This window comes from Periophthalmus magnuspinnatus, chromosome 1 (genome assembly GCF_009829125.3).
Source record: "Periophthalmus magnuspinnatus isolate fPerMag1 chromosome 1, fPerMag1.2.pri, whole genome shotgun sequence".
Classification (NCBI taxonomy): domain Eukaryota; kingdom Metazoa; phylum Chordata; class Actinopteri; order Gobiiformes; family Gobiidae; genus Periophthalmus; species Periophthalmus magnuspinnatus.
In genome coordinates, this window is record NC_047126.1 from 26,384,565 (window position 1) to 26,404,482 (window position 19,918).

Here is a 19,918-nt window from a genome sequence, read left to right on the forward strand (position 1 = left end):
GGGTATTTAACCAGCGACACATTTGCAAAGTGGGCACAAATTAAATTTAATCCAACACAAACCTCAAACTCCTTAGAGGTATGTCCTGACACTTTAATCTTTGGCTGTGGACAGACACTTCCAGCTTCACCCACCCCAGGGCTGCTCGGTCCCAAGGTCTTGGTTGGTTATGAATTCAGTCTGCCCTCTCTCCCCTACCACTTATGTTCAATAGCCTTGTCTAGGTGTGCAAGGGCAAAAAGTTTCAATTAGATATTTCTCCAAAGTCATAAAATTCATAAAATTGAATTGATGTACTTCTGTGACAGTGGATCTGGCACGACAACATGCAGTTTCTCCAGGACAAAAATATCTTCGAGCACACCTACTTTGGGTGAGTTTACTTTTCATTGTCACAGTGTTTATAAGATCATAACACTAATGTGATTATAATAAATGTATTGCTTATGTTTAGCTTCATGTGGCAGCTCTGCAGCAGCATCCCAAGCACTTTACCAGACCCAAAGTCTGTCTCTCTCATGACTGCGAAGGTACCAAAGCTCTGTTTATTTTGTTGTTCTTATTGTTTTGTTTTTTCAGTCTATTCAGTTGAAGCAGAAGAATCATCTAGAGTAGAACATCAAAAGTTATCAGGGTTTTTTTTGTAAAAGTCTTGCAGTCTTCACCCAAAATTTTGAAATTCGTTGCTTGTAAAATACCCCCATTTGTGTAGCAAAGAGAAGGTAGAATAACACCCCAGTATTGGCAGTGGGTGCAATATAAAGGGAGAAATTGTGGGTTACCTTGCACTGTGGAGCGCCAGTGTAGGCATGAGCTGATCATTGCTGCTTGCAGCTACATTTAACTGCCTTTCTGTCTTTCCAGTTGAGCACCTCATTTGTACTTGAAACCTTCATTCACTCCAAGGAGAAGGTAAAAAAACTCGAACTAAATGTGACCAACAGCATATGTTTGTATATTCTTTTTAATTGCGTATTTTCTTGTCTGTAGCCCACGATGCTGCAGTGGATTGAACTCCTGACCAAACAGTTCAACAACAGCCAGGCCGCTTGTGAGGTACAATATATATATGTTTTAATTTTCCCAATAATAAGCACAAAAATCTTTTAGGTCTTTCCAGTTTAAGAATTTAGTTTAAGTTGCTTTGGAGATTTACTATAAATACCAACATTTATTCCTCACTACTCTTTTATGTATAATTATCATAGAAACAAAAAAAAATAAATACATTTAAAGGCGCTGTATCTGATATTTACTGTCATAAAAACATTAAAAACAGAACTAGTTCATTTTAATTATCTAATTATTCACCACAATAACTTTATAAGCTCGTTTCACAGCTCAGAGACCAAAGAAGAGTTTTGCCATTATGGTAACTAGCAATAAACCAGCGTGCCAACAATGCACTTCTAAATCTCTGATAATAAAACACTTTATAATTTAATCCAAGCACTAAGAGCTGCTTATACAGTATATCTGTACTGGGGCAAGACAAATTTAGCTCAGATGCAATGTAAATAATTGGGTACGGGTCATTTCATTAGAATTAAGTGTTTGGAAATTCAACATAATGCTTTGGTTTATTGTGAGTTACTTTGTTGCAGTGGTTTTTGGATCGGATGGCAGACGATAACTGGTGGCCAATGCAGATCTTAATTAAATGTCCCAATCAAATTGTCAGACAGGTCAGTCCTCCTCTGAACCTCTCCTCTACATCCTCTGCTCCATCTCACCCTCTCCTCTGCATTCTCAGTTTTTGAATGTACTTTTTTTGTTGTTGACTTCAGATGTTCCAGAGATTGTGTATTCATGTAATCCAGAGATTGAGGCCTGTTCACGCTCATCTTTATCTGCAGCCAGGAATGGAGGATGGGTGAGATAACACAATTACACTTTTACAAAAGAATATTAAAGTACATTTCAAGGGTCACAATATGCATTCGTGAAGACTACAATTATGCTAATATAATGTCCTCTTTGAGTAAACATCCTGTTTTCTCCATGGGGTCTAATTGTGAGTAAAAGATGCTGACCCTGTGGTTTAGACCTCTACAAACATGTTCTGAAACACATGGGATTCTCGTATTAGTTTACCAGTTTGTTTTCAGTTATATGAAGTTGTCTATAGCCATTGTAGGTGTACAGCACAGAGGACAGTTTTGTGTTTGTGAATGCTGATGGCAACAAGAGCAGGGCCGCATGTCACCTGGTTTCTCTAATGCAGGGGGATTCTAGGAAATATGAGGCGCACAGATTTAAAACAAAAATTATGGTTGTAACTATGTTTCTATGATCCCAGACAACTGTTAAAGCACTTATGTTTTCTGCACATGCACCGAGGTTTATTATTTGCAGTTAATGTAATTGGACTGGCAAAACCTTATATACAGCACAAATTCTAGGTTATCTAAATAAAAAAATAAAAAAAATAACTTTACTAATATACATTTTGGTCAATTAAGACTACATTGACCGCCCTAGCAAATCATGTAGTATTGCCAGCTCAAAGCCTTTGTCACTCATTGTGGAAAGAGTAACTCAAGTAAAGGTAACAAAAGGTACAAATGTAACTGCGGTTCTATGATATGGATGAAGTACAGGTCATTTTACACATCACTGCCCAAATCACTACTGTGTCTAAATAATAATGTTACTGTATGTGATGATGTGCTAAACTTTACTAAAGTTTTCTATATTTCCTCCAGTTCAGACGACATGGATGGTCCAGTGGAGGACATCGGGAGCCGCTCCTGTGTCACACGCTTCGTTAAAACTCTGCTGTCAATCATGGAGCACGGGGTCAAACCGCACAGCAAACACCTCACTGAATACTTTGCTTTTCTCTATGAGTTCGCCAAGATGGGGGAGGAGGAGGTGAGACACTGCAATGCTTATTATTGTGATCTTTTATTAAAATAAAATATTACCAGCCATCCCTGACATCTATGTGAGCCGCTATTCTCCATCATGAACTATGTTAAAAACAAACACTGCTCAGGCCTCACAGGTGACAGCTTACAGTCCTGTGTAAAGATAAAATTGACTTTGTACAGCCCTGATTGGCAGATGCTGTGCGCCCATTAACCTGGCAAAATAAATATTTTACAGATATTTTGCAAATTAAATTTATTTTTTATTTTTTTCATTATTTAGTGACATAGTGCCTTTTTTCCAATTTATTTTTTAAATTCATGTCAAGCCTCCGCTACACGCTCCAAAAGCCCAAAGGCGATTTAAGAATGACGGCTCACGGAATTTTTTGTTTGCTACATGGATCATTTAATATCAACTTTTTGATTCATTTGAAATACTATAGTTGTTTATACAAAGCGTAAAGGTAAAAAAACAACAATACATACAGTGTTATCTTCATCTATCTTTTAGATGTCAAAAAATATTTGCAGCTCCCAGTGTTTTCTTTTCCGTTTAAACTGGATTATTATTAGTCCTGGGTTAGGAACAATATCCGAGAGAGGGACTAATTTAAACCGATGTAGGGTGATGAAAAAAAATGGTTTGTCTTAGACCATTTAAATTTGGTACATATTCCACACATTATCCTGATGCAGGCCATTGAGACGGCCTCCATTGCGACTGAGGCGGCCATGATATAGGAAGCAATGCAGGCAGTCACAATGCGGGAATGAGAGGCAGGCACAAGGGGCAGGATCTTCGAGGTGGCACGTATCCAGCTGTTGTAAGGGGTGGCGAGGGCCTTTATTGCTGCTTGTGGCTTTATTTATATTTATTTATATATATATATATAAAGCTGTAATCTTTTTTCTTTTATTTCACAGAGCCAGTTTTTGTTGTCACTTCAAGCCATTTCCATCATGGTGCATTTCTACATGGGAACCAAAGGCCCAGAAAACGTGGGTTTAAATGGTCAAAGTTATCAGTTGTTGACAGAAGTTATTTCTCAGGCATTAGTACATTGTGTTTAAACATGCTGAACTATTTTTAGCCACAGGTGGAGGTTCTGTCCGAGGAGGAGGCCGAAGAGGAGGATGAGGAGGAGGACATCCTGTCTTTGGCGGAAGAGAAGTATCGACCTGCAGCTCTGGAGAAAATGATCGCTCTCATCGCTCTGTTAGTGGAGCAGTCCAGATCTGAGAGGTCAGCAAACATACAGCTTGTATAATGTCTTAACACCACCAACTGTACCCCGCTCACTTTTGATTAACAACAGTTTGACCTTTTAATGGCTATATGTGGTGCAGCTCTTGTCACTCTCCTCTCACAAAGTTAATTCCCGGAGCAGATTTCTTTTGTTTAAATTTTAAATCTCTTCCCTCTCCTTATGTTCGCAGACACCTGACCCTATCCCAGAGCGACATGGCAGCACTCACTGGAGGAAAAGGATTCCCATTCCTGTTTCAGCACATCCGAGATGGGATCAACATCCGACAGACCTGTAACCTGATCTTCAGCCTGTGCCGCTACAACAACCGCCTTGCAGAACACGTATGTTTTACACACATGTAAACACCCTAACATCATGTTACAACTACATGTGCACAGATCTACAGCACCTGACACCACCTACCACGGACAATATCGTATAATAACCCGATCTTTAGCCAGGGCCGCTACAACAACAACATCCACATGTGCTCATTTGTGCCTCTGTAGCTTTTTTAGCATTTTTAATTGTTGCAGTATCTATCTCTTATTATTCATTGTTTTATGCTGCACCATCACCAAAGCATATTTCTGGTTTGTTAGTTTAGTTCACTGACAATGGCAGTAAAACCTTTTCTGATTCTTGCAGATTGTGTCGATGCTGTTCACGTCTATAGCCAAGTTAACTCCTGAGGTAAGATGCTCGTGTTTATTTTAAACAAATGAATAAACATGTTTATTTATGTATATATTTGTGTTCAGGCGGCCAACCCATTTTTTAAGCTGCTGACGATGCTGATGGAGTTTGCAGGCGGACCTCCAGGGATGCCCTCCTTTGCCTCCTACATCCTACAGAGAATCTGGGAGGTATTGAGAAATCAGTTTACTTCAGGACAACTAAAAGTACTTATATTTTGGCGAATAATAGAACCAAAACATAAATGAATGAAAAGAACAAGTAGAGACTAGATACACGTTCCAGTTTTCAATCCCAGAGCCTCAAACCAGAGCGTAAACAAACTGGGACTGAACCGGGACTGAACCAGGCCTTGTTTTCCAAGACTTGACTTGTTCTGTCTGTTGCAGGTGATCGAGTATAACCCGTCCCAGTGTCTGGACTGGCTCGCAGTTCAAACCCCGAGGAACAAACTGGCTCACAGCTGGGTACTACAGAACATGGAGAACTGGGTAGAACGCTTCCTACTGGCCCACAACTACCCTCGAGTGCGAGCATGTAAGGAAATCATACAACTATATGTGCAAAAACTAAAACAACTGCTCTAATATAAAGACCCACGAGTCTGAGCATGTAAGAATATAGCACAACTGCTGCAGAAAACTAATGGAATTACTAGGGCTGCACAACAGATCTCAAAAGTATCAATATCACAGTAATGACACAATAATTATATTGCAACATACTCAATATAACGCAATAACATAGAGGTTCTCCATTTGACAAGGATGCACTGGCTCTTAAAAATATGTTAAAGAGGCGGTATATTATTATACATTTTATTTATAATGCACTTCACATATGAAAGCAAACCTGCAAAGTGCTACAGTGTAAAGCTAATGGGGTGTAAAGCTGTATGTGTCTACCCTTCGGCGGGGTAGACGCATGCAGTGGGGCAAAAAATTATTTAGTCAGCCACCAATACAAGTTCTCCCACTTAAAAAGATGAGAGAGGCCTGTAAGTTTCATCATAGGTACACTTCAACTATGAGAGACAGAATGAGAAAAAAAATCCAGAAGATTATTGTGGAAAATAAGTATTTGGTTAATAACTACAGTTAATCTCAATACTTTGTTATATATCCTTTGTTGGCAATGACTGTCTGTTCTCTCTCAATTCCCCCTCTTTTACTCTCCCCTCTCCCCCTTTTGCACCCTTTCTACCTAACCGTCTCTCTCTCTCTCTCTCTCTCTCTCTCTCTCTCCTCTCTTTATTTTTTTCTCCCTTCTCCCCCTCTGTCTTCTTTTTCTCTCTCTCTCCGTCTTTCTCCCCCAACCTCCCCTTCTCTCTCTTGATATATCTATCCTCTTTCTCATTTCCTCTCACTCTCCTCCCTTCTCCCCTCCCTTTTCTTTTCTCTCCCTTCATTTCTCTCTCTTTTCCTCACAGCGGCAGCATACCTCTTGGTCTCCCTCATCCCCAGTAACTCGTTCCGTCAGATGTTCCGTTCAACGCGCTCTCTGCACTTACCGACTCGAGAGCTCCCCCTGTCTCCAGACACCACAGTGGTATTGCACCAGGTGTATAACCTTCTGCTGGGACTTCTGGGTCGTGCCAAACTCTATGTTGACGCCAGTGTCCACGGAACCACCAAATTGGTCCAGTACTTCAGCTTCATGACCTACTGCCTCATCTCCAAGACTGAGAAACTTATGTTCTCCGGGTACTTCATGGACCTCTGGAACCTATTTCAGGTAAAAGTGAACATAATGTATATTAGTCAATCAGAGTTATGAATGTAACTACAGTTTTAATCTCTCAGTTGTCTACAAATCTTCCATAGTGGTCCATGGTCGTATTCTAGTCTATGTGGTCTTATATTTATTCTGATACAGCTCAAGATCATTCTAAAGCTATTCAGGAAAGAATCATTTCTGTCCTATGTATGTGACTTTTTTAGTATTGATACCTGCTCAAATGAGTATCTAGTGTCAATACTTGTTTTATTATTGATTAGTATATAATTTTTGATACTTTTCACAACCCTTCTAATGGTTCAACCTAAAACATGTTTGGTAAGTTTGTCAAAATAAATCTTTATTATCAGGAAATGTATTCCATTGACTAAAATATAACAAAATATTACTTGGCACTGTAATGTAAACTTTTTCTCTTTTATCTTTCAGCCCAAACTATCGGAGCCCGCCATCGCCACAAACCATAACAAACAGGCCCTGCTCTCCTTCTGGTACAACGTGTGTGTGGACTGCCCCGAGAACGTGAGACTGGTAGTGCAAAACCCGGTGGTCACCAAAAACATTGCGTTTAACTACATCCTCGCTGACCACGATGATCAGGAGGTGGTGCTGTTTAACCGTGGGATGCTGCCGGCATATTACGGGATCCTACGTTTGTGCTGCGAAGCCTCTCCAGCGTTCACCCGAGCGCTGGCGTCGCATCAAAACATCCAATGGGCCTTCAAGAACCTCACCCCCCATGCCAGCCAGTACCCCGGGGTAAGAAAGAGGGTTTAATCACCATTTCGTCTTTACACTGTTTCTCTTTACCCCACCTCTTGTATATAACCTAGATACATTGTGTATTGCTATATTTTTACCTTTACAACTGTATAATTATGCCTTATTTAAGACCTGTCTCTTGCTATTTTTGCTACTTATTTTTAATTTTATTATTACCATTTATATTTTTGCTCTTTGTTTTACAATTAATACAGTAGAAGTGAACTAAACTGCTGTTGACACACTTGATAAATAAATTTGCTTATTTGTTGGTGCAGGCGGTGGAGGAGCTGTTCAGCCTGATGCAGTTGTTTGTGGCTCAGAGGCCGGACATGAGGGAAGAGGAGCTGGAGGACATTAAACAGTTTAAGAAAACCACCATCAGCTGCTACTTGCGCTGTCTGGATGGACGATCCTGCTGGACCACGCTCATCAGGTCAGAAACACTTCTATATAATGACTTTACATTAGCCCTAGACTGTATATATAAATGGACCTAGCTAACCTGCTAGCTTCCGCGTTCCAAATGGGAAGCGTCCGGCTCCATCAACTCGTCATTCTGACCTTAAAATGTTTTTATTAATTGGCTGTACATGATCCTGCCATATTCTGAATTTAGTGGTATATCAAAGTCAAGACACTTGTATGTATTATATATATTATATATATTATGAGCTTCATTTGGCTGGAGCCGAGCGCTATGGGTGACGTCACACTCCCTTAGTCCACTTCTTTATACAGTCTTTGATATTAGACAATGAACTGTATAATCAAAGGCAGTGCTTAAAGCTATAGAATAAAATCTAAATAAATAAACCTATTAGGGATGTGATGCATAATAGTGTGTAGCTAGAGCCAATTCTCATCTCCTGTCCCTGGTTGGGCTTTTTCCTACACAAAACAGTTCAAAGCATTCAAAGCATCTTTAAACACACATTTCAGGGCAGTTTCACATTTCAGACATTGCCACATTCAAACACACATTCACAGACACACACAATACATATTTACAACTTTGGTTTGTTTTTAAACAAGACTTGAGTCTAAAGGTGAACAACTTAAAGGAAGTGTATTTAAATTTACATTTTAAATTCCATAAACTTGACCTAACTGTGTCTCCAGATATGAGGTAAACAAATCAAATATAACTTTTACTGATCACAATTGTAATGCTGTTTTATTCTTAATTACAAAAACATGATGGCAAAGTTGTGTTATAATTTGGTCTTAAAGATCTCAAGATGATTATCCAATTGGAAAGCAGAATGAGCCTCACATTTGGCTGGCCAGTTTCAATGCTAAAATCTTTTTTTTTAAACCTTAAATTACTCTCTGCTCTGAATTGTCACTACCTAAACTTCAGCACCTAAAGTCAATCATTAATCACTGAAGGTTCAGAGCTTTCACATGAGCCATGGTTTGTCCATATACAGAGAACGAGGAAAAACTTGTATGTCTCCTCTATCTGCAGGTAAAACACTGGTAACCCAGGTTTAGTTGTCATTGTGGTACCTTTTTTTAACTCTATGGGTGCAGGATATGTACAGCTCCTTTAAATCCTGTTATGTACTTCACCTCAGGGTATAATGAGTTCCACAGTTTACAATACTGATTAGGGATCCAGCTTTTTCAGTTCCGAAACTATAGCGTTAAGTATCTAACACCCATTATCCAAATGTGTTATGCAGCTGTTATTTATCTCTCAAGAGACTGTACATAAAATGTCATACATTTAATAAGAATAGTCTTATTATCTATCCAACCAGGATATTGACTAAAGTGATATTTGCAATCTGATATCCAATCCAGCAAATTTTTCAGTATCTCCACCAATATCCAATACCAGTATCAGATCAGTGCATCCCTACTACTGACATGAGAAATACTAACCCTGTGCCCCTGTCATTCTGTTGCAGTGCCTTTAGAGTTTTACTGGAGAACGACGAAGACAGACTTCTTGTGGTGTTTAACAGAGGACTCATCCTCATGACCGAGGTGAGATTAGGGTTTTAACAATAACGGAAATATCGTGACATCGTATCGTCTTGGGCTGTCACAATATATTGAATTATAAGCTCCTTTGTTTACTCCTTACATAACTTTGTTTCTCCTCTCCTCAGTCATTTAACACGCTCCACATGATGTACCATGAGGCCACAGCGTGTCATGTGACTGGAGACCTGGTGGAGCTGCTGTCCATCTTCCTCTCAGTGCTTAAGTCCACCAGGCCATATCTGCAGAGGAAAGGTAGGAACAATACACACTAATACATGAGTAAACTTGTTTTAATATAAACAGTGCATATCTGCAGAGGAAAGGTCTGAATCACAAATGCGCACAAATATTTTGGCCCTGTTTACACAAAGTAAATTCAAGTAACTTAACTTTGAGGTTAGCAGAATGCACAAGAAATTTGTAAAAGAAATTTAGTGGCAGCCTACTTAAATAATATAAGGATCACTTAAATAAAAAAAATTTTTGTGGGAGCTACAAGAATAAAGTCGTAGCGTTTCGACATTAAAGTCGTAATTTTACGAGAATAAAGTCAAAGCCAGAAAAAGTCGTAATATTACGAGAATAAAGTTGTATTTTTATGAGAATATAGGCTGCTGTGCGTGAATGAGTGACTAGTGCATTATGAAGAATTTGGAGCATTTTGTTCAGATATAGCAATTTCTTCCAAATCTGTATGGTTCCTCCGACTAAACAAACTCAAATGCTGGCAGTGTCCCTTCAAAGTACTTATACTGATGATAGTGCGGTGATGGTGGGCTAAAACACACAGTATTTCATCCTGCGTAAACCCCAGTTGAAAGTTTATCTGAACAAAATGCTTCAAATTCTCCATAACACACAATGCACTGGTCACTCATTCACGCACAGCAGCCTATACTCTCATAAAAATACGACTTTATTCTCGTAATATTATGACTTTATTCTCATAATATTACGACTTTATTCTCGTAATATTGCGACTTTTTTTCTCGTAGCGCCCGCATTTTTTTTTGTATTTAAATTACCCTTATACTCCGTCATACTTCAAACATTCAACATGAGTTTTTTTTTGTTTTGTTTTTTAAACTGTAGCCTACATAAATCAGAATTTAAATGAATTAAATACATGTACATGAATTAAATTATGATCCTTGAATCTAATAATTTGTACTTCCCAGCACACTTTAATGCAGATCACAATTAAAGATCAGGCTTGTCATTTGAGTAAAATAAGTGTAAAAGTATATAAGTATAAATTAATACAAGTCAAATCATTAAACTTTTGTCAAGCCTTATTAAGTGCATCTGGTCCACCTGTGACTGTCCAATCAGAGCTGATCTTCTGGAGTGAAGAATAAATCCTGCTCTTAAGTGAGGTTCACAGAGTAGGTTACCATGGTGACTGACTCAGGGTTTAGGTTGCTCTTCTCTGTGAAGCCAAAAATTGAGTTCACCTCTTTTCAGGTTTAACAAAGTCTGAGTTTGGCCTCAATCTGCTTCTTGAAACATGGCCTTTGTCAGACTAAAAAGCTGAAGCTGAAGCTAAAGCCCTATGCATCAATCTATCGACTAAAGTGGGGCACAGCGTAGGCCTCAAATTCTCCCAAGACTATTTAGTGCTGAGAATATAGTAAAAGGAGGAGCTGGTGGGAAAAAATCAGACAGCCACACATTGTGTGCAGCTAATATTCAATTTCCCTTTTTTTTTTTTTTTTTTACAGTAACCCTGGAAGACTCTGTATTTGTCACTAAATTAGGCTAAAGCAGTGGTTCCCTTGATTCAGTATGGAGTGGATCAGTTTGACGCAAAAATGGAGTAGTCAGCATTTACTGACTACTCTTTGAATACTTTTCACACGGGATTCTGACCATGTTTACTGTTTTGTTATTGTTATTTTTTAGATGTGAAGCAGGCTCTAATCCAGTGGCAGGAGAGAATCGACTTCGCTCACAAATTGTTGACTCTGCTCAACTCTTACAGCCCCCCAGAGCTCAGAAATGCCTGTTTAGGTAAAAATATACAAATACAAACATTTACCATTACAGACCAGGGACCAGTGGACCAGGACTGGGCCACTGGCCACACCTCCTTATAAATGCCCAATTTCATCTGATCATTGAAGCTAAGCAGGGCTGGGCCAGGTTAGTACTTGGAACGGAGACCGCTGGGAATACCAGGTGTCTGAGTGGGGCAGCAGCGGCAAAAAAAAAATTGTTGTCTTAGGCAAAACACTTCACCCACATAGCCTAGTATGAATGTGGTATGTATGAGAGTGTTGGTGGTTGGAGGGGCTGATGGCGCAGATTGGCAGCCTCACTTCTGTCAGTCTGTCCTGGGGCAGCTGTTGTTTACCACCACCAAGTGTGGAGTAAATAAATACTGCACTATTTTGCAACATGGGTGTCTTGAAAGGGGCTATTTAAATGCATTGTTGCGGGCAAAGCATTGTTATTTTTATGGATGGGAGACTGGACCCGGATTTTTTCCTAAATGTACTTTTCTTTTGTAGATGTGCTCAAGGAGCTGGTGTTACTGAGTCCTCATGATTTCCTCCACACTCTGGTCCCATTTCTCCAGCACAACCACTGCACCTATCACCATAGCAACATCCCCAGTAAGTCCTGTCTAAGTCTGTAATATTCTTTAACTTACAGCAGTGGTGAGATACCGGGGGGATGCGTATGACTCCGCGTATGACAGTGTAGTACTGTACGCAGTGCGTACGCAGCGCGCGCACAGCAAAGAGCAGGAGAGAGCGAACAGATCGTGACACAGGGCAGTGAACAAGAAACACTTTTGCTAAAGAGACACTATGGAAAACATTTTAACAGGGATGAAAAGAAAGGCGAATATAGACGGAGGTAAAGTCACCTGAAAAATAAGACGAGGAAGTCTGATGAAGCGTATTTAGCACTTGGCTTCACCGTGACTCCGGTGGGACACGAGGACAGACCGGTGTCTGCTGTGTCTGAAAATGTTGGCAGCGGACAGTATGAAGCCAAATAAGTTAACGTGCCACCTCATTACACCTCAGTCATGCTGATAGGACGCTGGAGTTTTTTCAGCGTAAACGTGCCAAATATTGCCAACAATCATCCCACTTTGTAAATGTCACTTAAAGCAGCAAGCACTGAGCATCATGTAAGGTGGTGTACCAAATTGCTAAATTACTTGTTTTAATTTGATATTTATTTAATTTTAATGTATTATTTTGATATTTATTTAATTTTAATTTATTCATTTGATGTTTATTTAATTTATTTTTTTTATTTGATATTTAATTAAATTTCATTATATCATTTCATTTATTTTATTTTTTCAGGGGGGAATTTTTTTCTTCTTTATGGGGGGGCATGATAGAAAATAATTGAGAAGCACTGCCTTACAGTAACATGTAGACTGGATCAGTACTAATGCTGTATGTATTTCCTCCTCCTTAGTGTCCTTTGGGCCGTACTTACCGTGTCGAGAGAACATTAAACTGATGGGAGCCAAAAACAACATCCGCCCTCCCAGACCTGAGCTCAACATGTGTCTGCTGCCCTCTATGGTCGAGAGCAGCAAGGTACAAGTCTGTTATAAGTACAGAGTCTTCTCCAGAGAACCACAGAAACATCCTTATGTCTTCTTCTAGCTCCTTTTTGTATTTTTTATTCATATTTTTCTTTCAAGGTACTGTATGTACCTTTAAATTTGTATATGCCTTTAATTTGATAAACATGACCTATCTGGGTTGCCAGCTTCAAAGCTGAAATCCAGTCAGTTTAAACCTAAAAGGACTCTCTCTGACCTGAATGGTCAATACCAAAACTCCAGCACTTGCAACCAATCATTAATCAGTGCTAGTGCAGCCTCTGCAGCTCAGTGAGTGAATTCTGGAGGTTATGAGCATTCACATGAGGCATGGCCTGTCTGTATACTGAGTATGAGAAAACGTTGCATGTGTCCTCTATCTGCAGGTTAAGGCTCTGACAACCGAGGTTCAGTTGTGATTGTACACTAAGAGCACAGGATACACATTAAATTAAGACTTCATTAGCCTCTCATAGTGTGTTAATGTCCTTCTAACCCTGATATCTCTCGGTAAAAATCTCTGTAATAACATTTCTTGTGTCTGCCAGGGCAAAGACGAGGTGTACGACCGCATGCTGCTGGACTATTTCCTCTCCTATCATCAGTTTATTCACCTGCTCTGTCGCGTTGCCATCAACTGTGAGAAGTTCACAGACACCCTTGTCAAACTTAGTACGTATACAGTTTTATTTACTAATGACCTGAATCTACAGCCTAATATATGGACACATTTTTACTTTATATATTGTTACTAACCTGTGTACTTGTGTCCCTCAGGTGTGCTGATTGCGTATGAAGGGCTGCCTCTGCACCTCACTCTGTTTCCCAAACTCTGGACTGAGCTCTGTCAGTCTCAGGTCAGTGCAAAGTCTAGGACTCTGTTGTACTTATTTGCAGTGGTGGAACCACATTAGCTAAAGGATTTTACCTATTACGGTAAATGGCTTTTACTCACATGTGCTGGAAAATTTGGGAAATAATTTGCCTATTTTCAAGACATGAAAAATCAGAAAACAAATCCCCAAATTTCTGATTCTGTCCTGATTATTGTATAGAACTTCAAACTTTATTCTGGAATAAACCCCTTTAAAAGCCCTCTATGGACTGGTGTTAAAAGTTTAAGAACCCTTAAGACAATGCATTTGATAACTCATTGCAATTCCTATAGCCATATAAAATAAATATATAAAAATTGTCCTTGACAATAATTTCTTCTCCCAGTGCTTTGCTGCTCTCAGTGTAAATGCAAATACATTTTAGGAGGTCCAGGGCAATAATAATCATGATTTTCTGCTGCACTTGTGCAGACAGAAGATTGAACTTTGCATGTCTGCCCTTATGATTAACAGTGGTAACCATGTGAACAAATGACTGGCTTTGAATATAACCTTAGGTATATACTTCTCCCCCTCAGACAGCCCTGTCTAAATCCTGTGTGAAGCTGCTCTGTGAGGACCCTGCCTTCAGTGAATACATGAAGTGTATTGTGATGGATGAGCGTTCCTTTGTGAATCTGGGTCCTGCCTTTTCCTTCCTGTCCTGCTTCATGCCCAAAGTCCAGGTCCTTTCTGCCCCAGGACGCTCCAATCTGATCAGTGTGCTGGTCACCAACCTCCTAAATGAAGAGAGCAGCCTGCAACCACAGCTGTGCAGCCACAAGGTGGAGCTGCACAAGAGCTGCAGCCTGCTCAATGCGGTGAGTGCAGGGAAGACCAGGTTTAGACCAGGTTTAGACCAGGTTTAGACCAGGTTTGGACCAGGTTTGGACCAGGTTTAGACCAGGTTTAAACCAGGTTTAGACCAGGTTTAAACCAGGTTTAGACCAGGTTTAAACCAGGTTTAAACCAGGTTTAAACCAGGTTTAAACCAGGTTTAAACCAGGTTTAGAATACATACTTCTCCAGTAACTTGTGAAGATATCAGTTTGGTCACTGACCAATCTACCAGAGTACAGATGGGCTAGCCATTCACAGACAAAACAAATATGGCTGCCTTTGATGAAAAAATAAAGGAAAAAAAAAAATCACAGGGGTCTGGAAAACAAGGTGGGTTTTTGCAGAGTCAAAGTACAGTCCTGCTGTAAAAAAAAAAGTACAGAGTGATATCACTCTGGATTTGTCAGGCAAGGTTTATATACCTCAGATGCTGTGTTCTGTGTGTTCAGACCTGTGTCCCCCCTCTCTCTGTAGGACCTCCGGGTTCTCCTGCTCCTCCTCTCCTCTCAGCCTCAGGCCTCTGACTCCGCCCTTGGGCCTGCCCTTGGCCCCGCCCTCTCAGAGCTGCTAGGACGATGTCGTCTCTGTGTGCAACAGCACAGTGCCATGGAAACTGAGGCACAGTGCAACAAAGGTACTATACCACTGTGGGAGAGTGGTTAGCCTAGAGTTTAGATCTGAACGAGGCCTGTATATAGACTATATATATATATATAATAGACATTGCTAACCTGCTAGCCACTGGGTTCTAATGAGCAAGGGAGCATGGGCATGTTTCCGATTCCCTCGACTCAGGAGCCAGTTCACTTTCTATTGAAAAACCGTTGCCCCTCTCTCTGTAACTGCTGCTGTCAAACCTGTCATTTTGGTCTTAAAATGTTAATTTTAATCTGCTCTACATGTTCCTGTAATCCATCTGTAAATCAAGATATGAACATTAATAACAGACCAATGAACCCTCTGTTCCTCCTGAGATTGCTTCCACTAGCGCATGGGGTTGATTAACAGTATCGCTAAATGCTGGGGCACTGGAGTATGTATGTCCTCCCTGTGTTACTGTGGCAGAGTGGTTATCCTGTCTCCTCCTCTCAGTAAGGAGGTTGTGGGTTAGACCCCTCATCTTTCTTCTTTATTTTCAGTTGAGGATGATGGTGCAACTCCCGTGAAGCGACGCAGAGTGAGTGGAGATGTCGCCCCTTCCACTTCATCTGCTCCTGTCTGTGACCCCAAACCCGACCCCCATGATCCCCATGACCCCTCCTCCGACACGGAAACACGGGACTCCTCTTCTATCATCGACCCGGGCAGCGAACATGATCCGCCCTCCCCTCCAGCACCCCCTGCAGTTCAACCAGACCACGCAACAACGAAAGACTCCAAACCAGACACTTCCTCTTCCTCGTTACCCTCTACTTCCTGTTTGGAGGCAGGACTAACACAGGAAGCAGATGAGCCGCACAGCAGTCATGTGACCGAGCGGAAACAGGAACAGGAAGTAGTGGAGGACCAAATATGTGCCTCAAAAGACGAAACAAAGCCAGAACCGGAGGCGAAAAGTTCGGAAGAAGTGGTTTTCCCGTCTTGCCTTGAGGGAATGCCGTTCGCTCCCGACATGTTGGACACTTTGTACAGGACAGTGGAGGCTGCCGTCGCTGTGGTGAACAAACTCACGCCCAAAAGCCCGCCTTCGTCGTCATGACAACGCAGCATCGAACCACCAACTCCGGCTGTTTTTGTACACATCTGCTATTCTGCTCTGTCAAACCGGCCTGCTCCGCTCCATGTTCACGCCACAATTCCTGAAAATCAGAAAATGTAAGAAAACTAAATATGACTGGGCAATATGGCAATGGAGCTCAACACTCCCGCCCACTTCGAACTCCGCTCTGGTTCTGGAAGGAAATTTTCCATTCATTTTTCCGATCGTGGAGGTCAGCTTTGTGCTAAATAATATCAATAATGTGGTTGTTTTAAGTCCAAAAAACTCACTTAAAACACAAGATTCTGTGAAATGTTTTAATATCTTAGTGGTTTATAAAGTTTCAGAAACAGATTTTAAATAAAATTCTAGGTCAAATTTTTTTCAGAAAGTCTATGGGAAAAATGAATGGGAAACATACTTGGAGAACGGGGAGGGAGGGCACTGACCGTTGAGCTTTAGTTACCTCTTAAATAACTGCATAGAAGATATGAAGAAAACATGAATCACGATCAAATCAAAATTGTGATCTGGTTCTAAGCAAACTGTGATACGATACTTTTAAAAAAACACTATTTCACCATGGCAAGAACGCTACAAAAATGAAACTTATGAAGAAATATAAGATGCGTTAGTGTTTTCATCCAAATATTGTAAGTTGAATTGAAAATAAAAATTTTAAGTAGATACTCCTAAATTTAAATACTTTTGATCAACATGAAATAATACTTTTTTTTCTTTTTATTCAAGTTCAGTATTCAAAAGTTGAGCCTGTATCCAAAACATGTTTTTTTCAGTATTTACAACTCGTTAGGACATGGGCATTGTGCTAGTATACTACAGGATTAGATTAACTGAAGTTACGTTTGGAAACTGTTATTGTGGCGTGAACATGGCTTCAGTTCTTCATAAAAAAAAAAGGTCTAAAAAGGTCTAAAATTCTGCGATATTTTTCTGTTTTTTACTAATGTGTTGCTTTTATTTTCGAGTGCCGTGCGGGAAAGGTTTACACTTGTTATTATTTAATTTTATTTGTTTTTACGCTGTATAGAAATAGTCCTGTGCCAGTTTTGTACCCAGCGCTTGAGGCAAGACATTGAATTTTTTTGCCTTGAATTTTTGACGCAAGTTTTATGGACGATTTGTTTCATCCTATTTTGAATTTTAAATGGCGCTAAATTTCTGACTTTGAATTTTTCAACTCTGAAAAAACATATTTGAATTGTTTTCATTCTGAATTTTAATTGTTGAATTTTTAAGTATACATTTTCAAGGCCTCAAAATTAACAGTCAAAATTCAGAGTGAAACATTTGCAGCAAAGATCCAAGTTGTCAAGACATAAGCAATCGGTTATGTTTGACCGAGGGAGGACAGAGGCTGTTTTCTATTTGCCTGTTTCTGCTGTGGGCGGGGATTATAGTTAAGGAATCAAAGAAATTATGTTTTGATTATGCTAATTCTTAAATCAGGTTGGTTCCTTACAGCATTTCCTGTTCGTTACTAAATTAGGTTGATTCACTTAGAATCGATTGCTTATGTCTTGGCATCTTTAAAATTTTTTCACTTCAGGTTTACACCTATGTGCTGAAGTTTTAAATGTATTCTTAAAATTTCATGAACTAAAATTCATAATAAAGCAATTCAGACATGTTTTTTCAGAGTTAAAAAATTCAAAGTTACAAATTCAGCCGTATTTAAAACTCCAAATCTGATGTAATTATCTTCCATAAGTTTACTGTAAAAACACAAACAAAAGAACCACGTTTAAACTTGATTCTGTAAAGAGTCTATGCCTGAAGCTGTACATGGAACTATGATATAAATATATAGATATAAATACATTTATATGAGAGTCTATTTGATTCTATGAAGCGGTGCCGTGTGTGTGGAACAAACCGCCATGTTGGACCAGTCAGACGCTATTTTCTTTACTGTGGATTTCTGCTTCTTATGATTTTGTTTAATTTTAAAAGATGATAAATTAATAAAAGTTTTAATATGGACAAATGAAAACTGGAGCTAAACACGAGTGTAATGTGATTTTTTTTTTTCTAACAGACTGAGTTATAGTGGTGCGATGAGGCTGGACAACAGAACTCACTTTTGACAACCCTAATGTAGTTTTTAGTATTGAAAATCAGATAGTACTCGATACTAATACTAGTATCGATGTTAGATACTCATTTGAGCAAGTATCAGTATTAAAGAAGTCACATTCACAGAACAGAAATTAACCTTTTAGAATCTTGAGTTGTATCAGAACAAGTATAAGAGACACAGACTAGTATACACCCATGAGTATGAACCTACTGAACGATTGAGGATTACACAGATATAAGGACACACGGGAATAGAAAAGAAAGCACTACCATTTAATGTTGAAAATCACATTCTATTGTCTAAAAAAAGAATCTGCATTGAGTGTCAAGTCTATTCCTTAGTATTGAAATTGAGTTTGAAATTTTTGTATTGTGACAACACTAAACTACATAGACCACGATGCTTTGCTCTGTTTCTGTACAGCTACCATGAGGAGATTATGGTTATTAAATAGTTTTTGAATATGAGTTTTTTTCAATATCCACATGAAACAAAATTTGGCACAAAGTTTGTCTTCTCTGATTTCACCATAGCTTTGGAAAGTGGTGCCATTATTCACCCCCAAAGACATGATGTCATCTCCATCTGAAATTATGACATCAGATTTACTCGGTTACAATTAGACAGTTACATTTACTTGAGTAATTATTTAAAGAAATTGTACTTTTCAAAGTACTTTTCTAGCAGCATATTTTACTCCTACTTGAGTAATATTTTGACTGAAGTCTTCAGTAAAGATTTTGGTTCCTCTACGACTGTCTAAAGCTTTATGTCGACAATATGAAATGATTTGAACATTTGTGTTTCTTGCACTGCTCCTTCAGATATGATTTAGTTTGTCTCATTTTTGTCTATTCTTTGAAAATACCAGATTCTGTGCGCTATTTAATGTTTTGTCCCTCCAGTTACATTCACTTCGAAGTATAAATCAGATTATGTCCCAACAGTTACTCTTTAAGTTACTTTTACTTGAGTGGTTCTTTTCCCACATACCTTTTACTCTTCTTACATAATTTCTTGGACCAATACTTTGTACTTATACTTGAGTGATATTATTTTGAAGTAACGTTACTCTTACTTGAGCAAAATTTTCTCAATTTTTCCTCCTGATTTAGTTGCTCCAAAGTCACAGCAGCAAAGCCAACAACATGAATGTAGAAGAAAAAAAAGTGTTGATTAAACGAGTCCTACATTTGCAAAGAGAAGCAGGAGACTCTGGATGTCTGAGGCTGGAGAAGATTATTTACCATCAGTCCTGGACCTGGTAACTTGAATACTCAACACTGCACATTAGTATCGTCCATTCAAGACTATGCTTCCACACAAGGAGGTTTCAACAGGAGCTAAGAAGAACAGCCTGGATACAAGTTGACCAGAGAAACTGATAATGTTAAAGAAGAACAAACTCTATAGGTGTCCTTGCTAAGACTATGCAGGGAATCCAAAACACCACAACAGAAACAAAATTCAACAGTGACTTTGATACAGTAAAAATTGGGTCATTCAAACAACGGGC

The 19,918-nt window shown here is 39.3% G+C and overlaps 1 protein-coding gene across 3 annotated transcripts in view; it reads left to right on the forward strand.

Moving 5' to 3' along the window:
• Positions 1–18,320, forward strand: part of usp34 (ubiquitin specific peptidase 34) — a 58,542-nt gene extending 40,222 nt beyond the window's left edge. For 2 of the 3 annotated variants that reach the window (XM_055224005.1, XM_055224011.1), the window contains exons 54-79: positions 309–373; positions 455–530; positions 865–912; positions 991–1,056; positions 1,605–1,685; positions 1,788–1,873; positions 2,706–2,874; positions 3,798–3,872; positions 3,965–4,116; positions 4,311–4,464; positions 4,772–4,816; positions 4,885–4,989; positions 5,209–5,356; positions 6,249–6,553; positions 6,986–7,315; positions 7,597–7,754; positions 9,235–9,313; positions 9,439–9,565; positions 11,216–11,323; positions 11,824–11,928; positions 12,755–12,879; positions 13,436–13,559; positions 13,665–13,744; positions 14,302–14,583; positions 15,077–15,236; positions 15,742–18,320. In XM_055224005.1, coding sequence (XP_055079980.1) covers positions 309–373; positions 455–530; positions 865–912; positions 991–1,056; positions 1,605–1,685; positions 1,788–1,873; positions 2,706–2,874; positions 3,798–3,872; positions 3,965–4,116; positions 4,311–4,464; positions 4,772–4,816; positions 4,885–4,989; positions 5,209–5,356; positions 6,249–6,553; positions 6,986–7,315; positions 7,597–7,754; positions 9,235–9,313; positions 9,439–9,565; positions 11,216–11,323; positions 11,824–11,928; positions 12,755–12,879; positions 13,436–13,559; positions 13,665–13,744; positions 14,302–14,583; positions 15,077–15,236; positions 15,742–16,301 — 3,813 coding nt within the window. In that variant the 3' untranslated portion in view covers positions 16,302–18,320. The remainder of the gene's footprint in view (positions 1–308; positions 374–454; positions 531–864; positions 913–990; positions 1,057–1,604; positions 1,686–1,787; positions 1,874–2,705; positions 2,875–3,797; positions 3,873–3,964; positions 4,117–4,310; positions 4,465–4,771; positions 4,817–4,884; positions 4,990–5,208; positions 5,357–6,248; positions 6,554–6,985; positions 7,316–7,596; positions 7,755–9,234; positions 9,314–9,438; positions 9,566–11,215; positions 11,324–11,823; positions 11,929–12,754; positions 12,880–13,435; positions 13,560–13,664; positions 13,745–14,301; positions 14,584–15,076; positions 15,237–15,741) is intronic. The other variant, XM_055224008.1, reaches the window with a different exon arrangement.
• Positions 18,321–19,918: the final 1,598 nt, after the last annotated feature.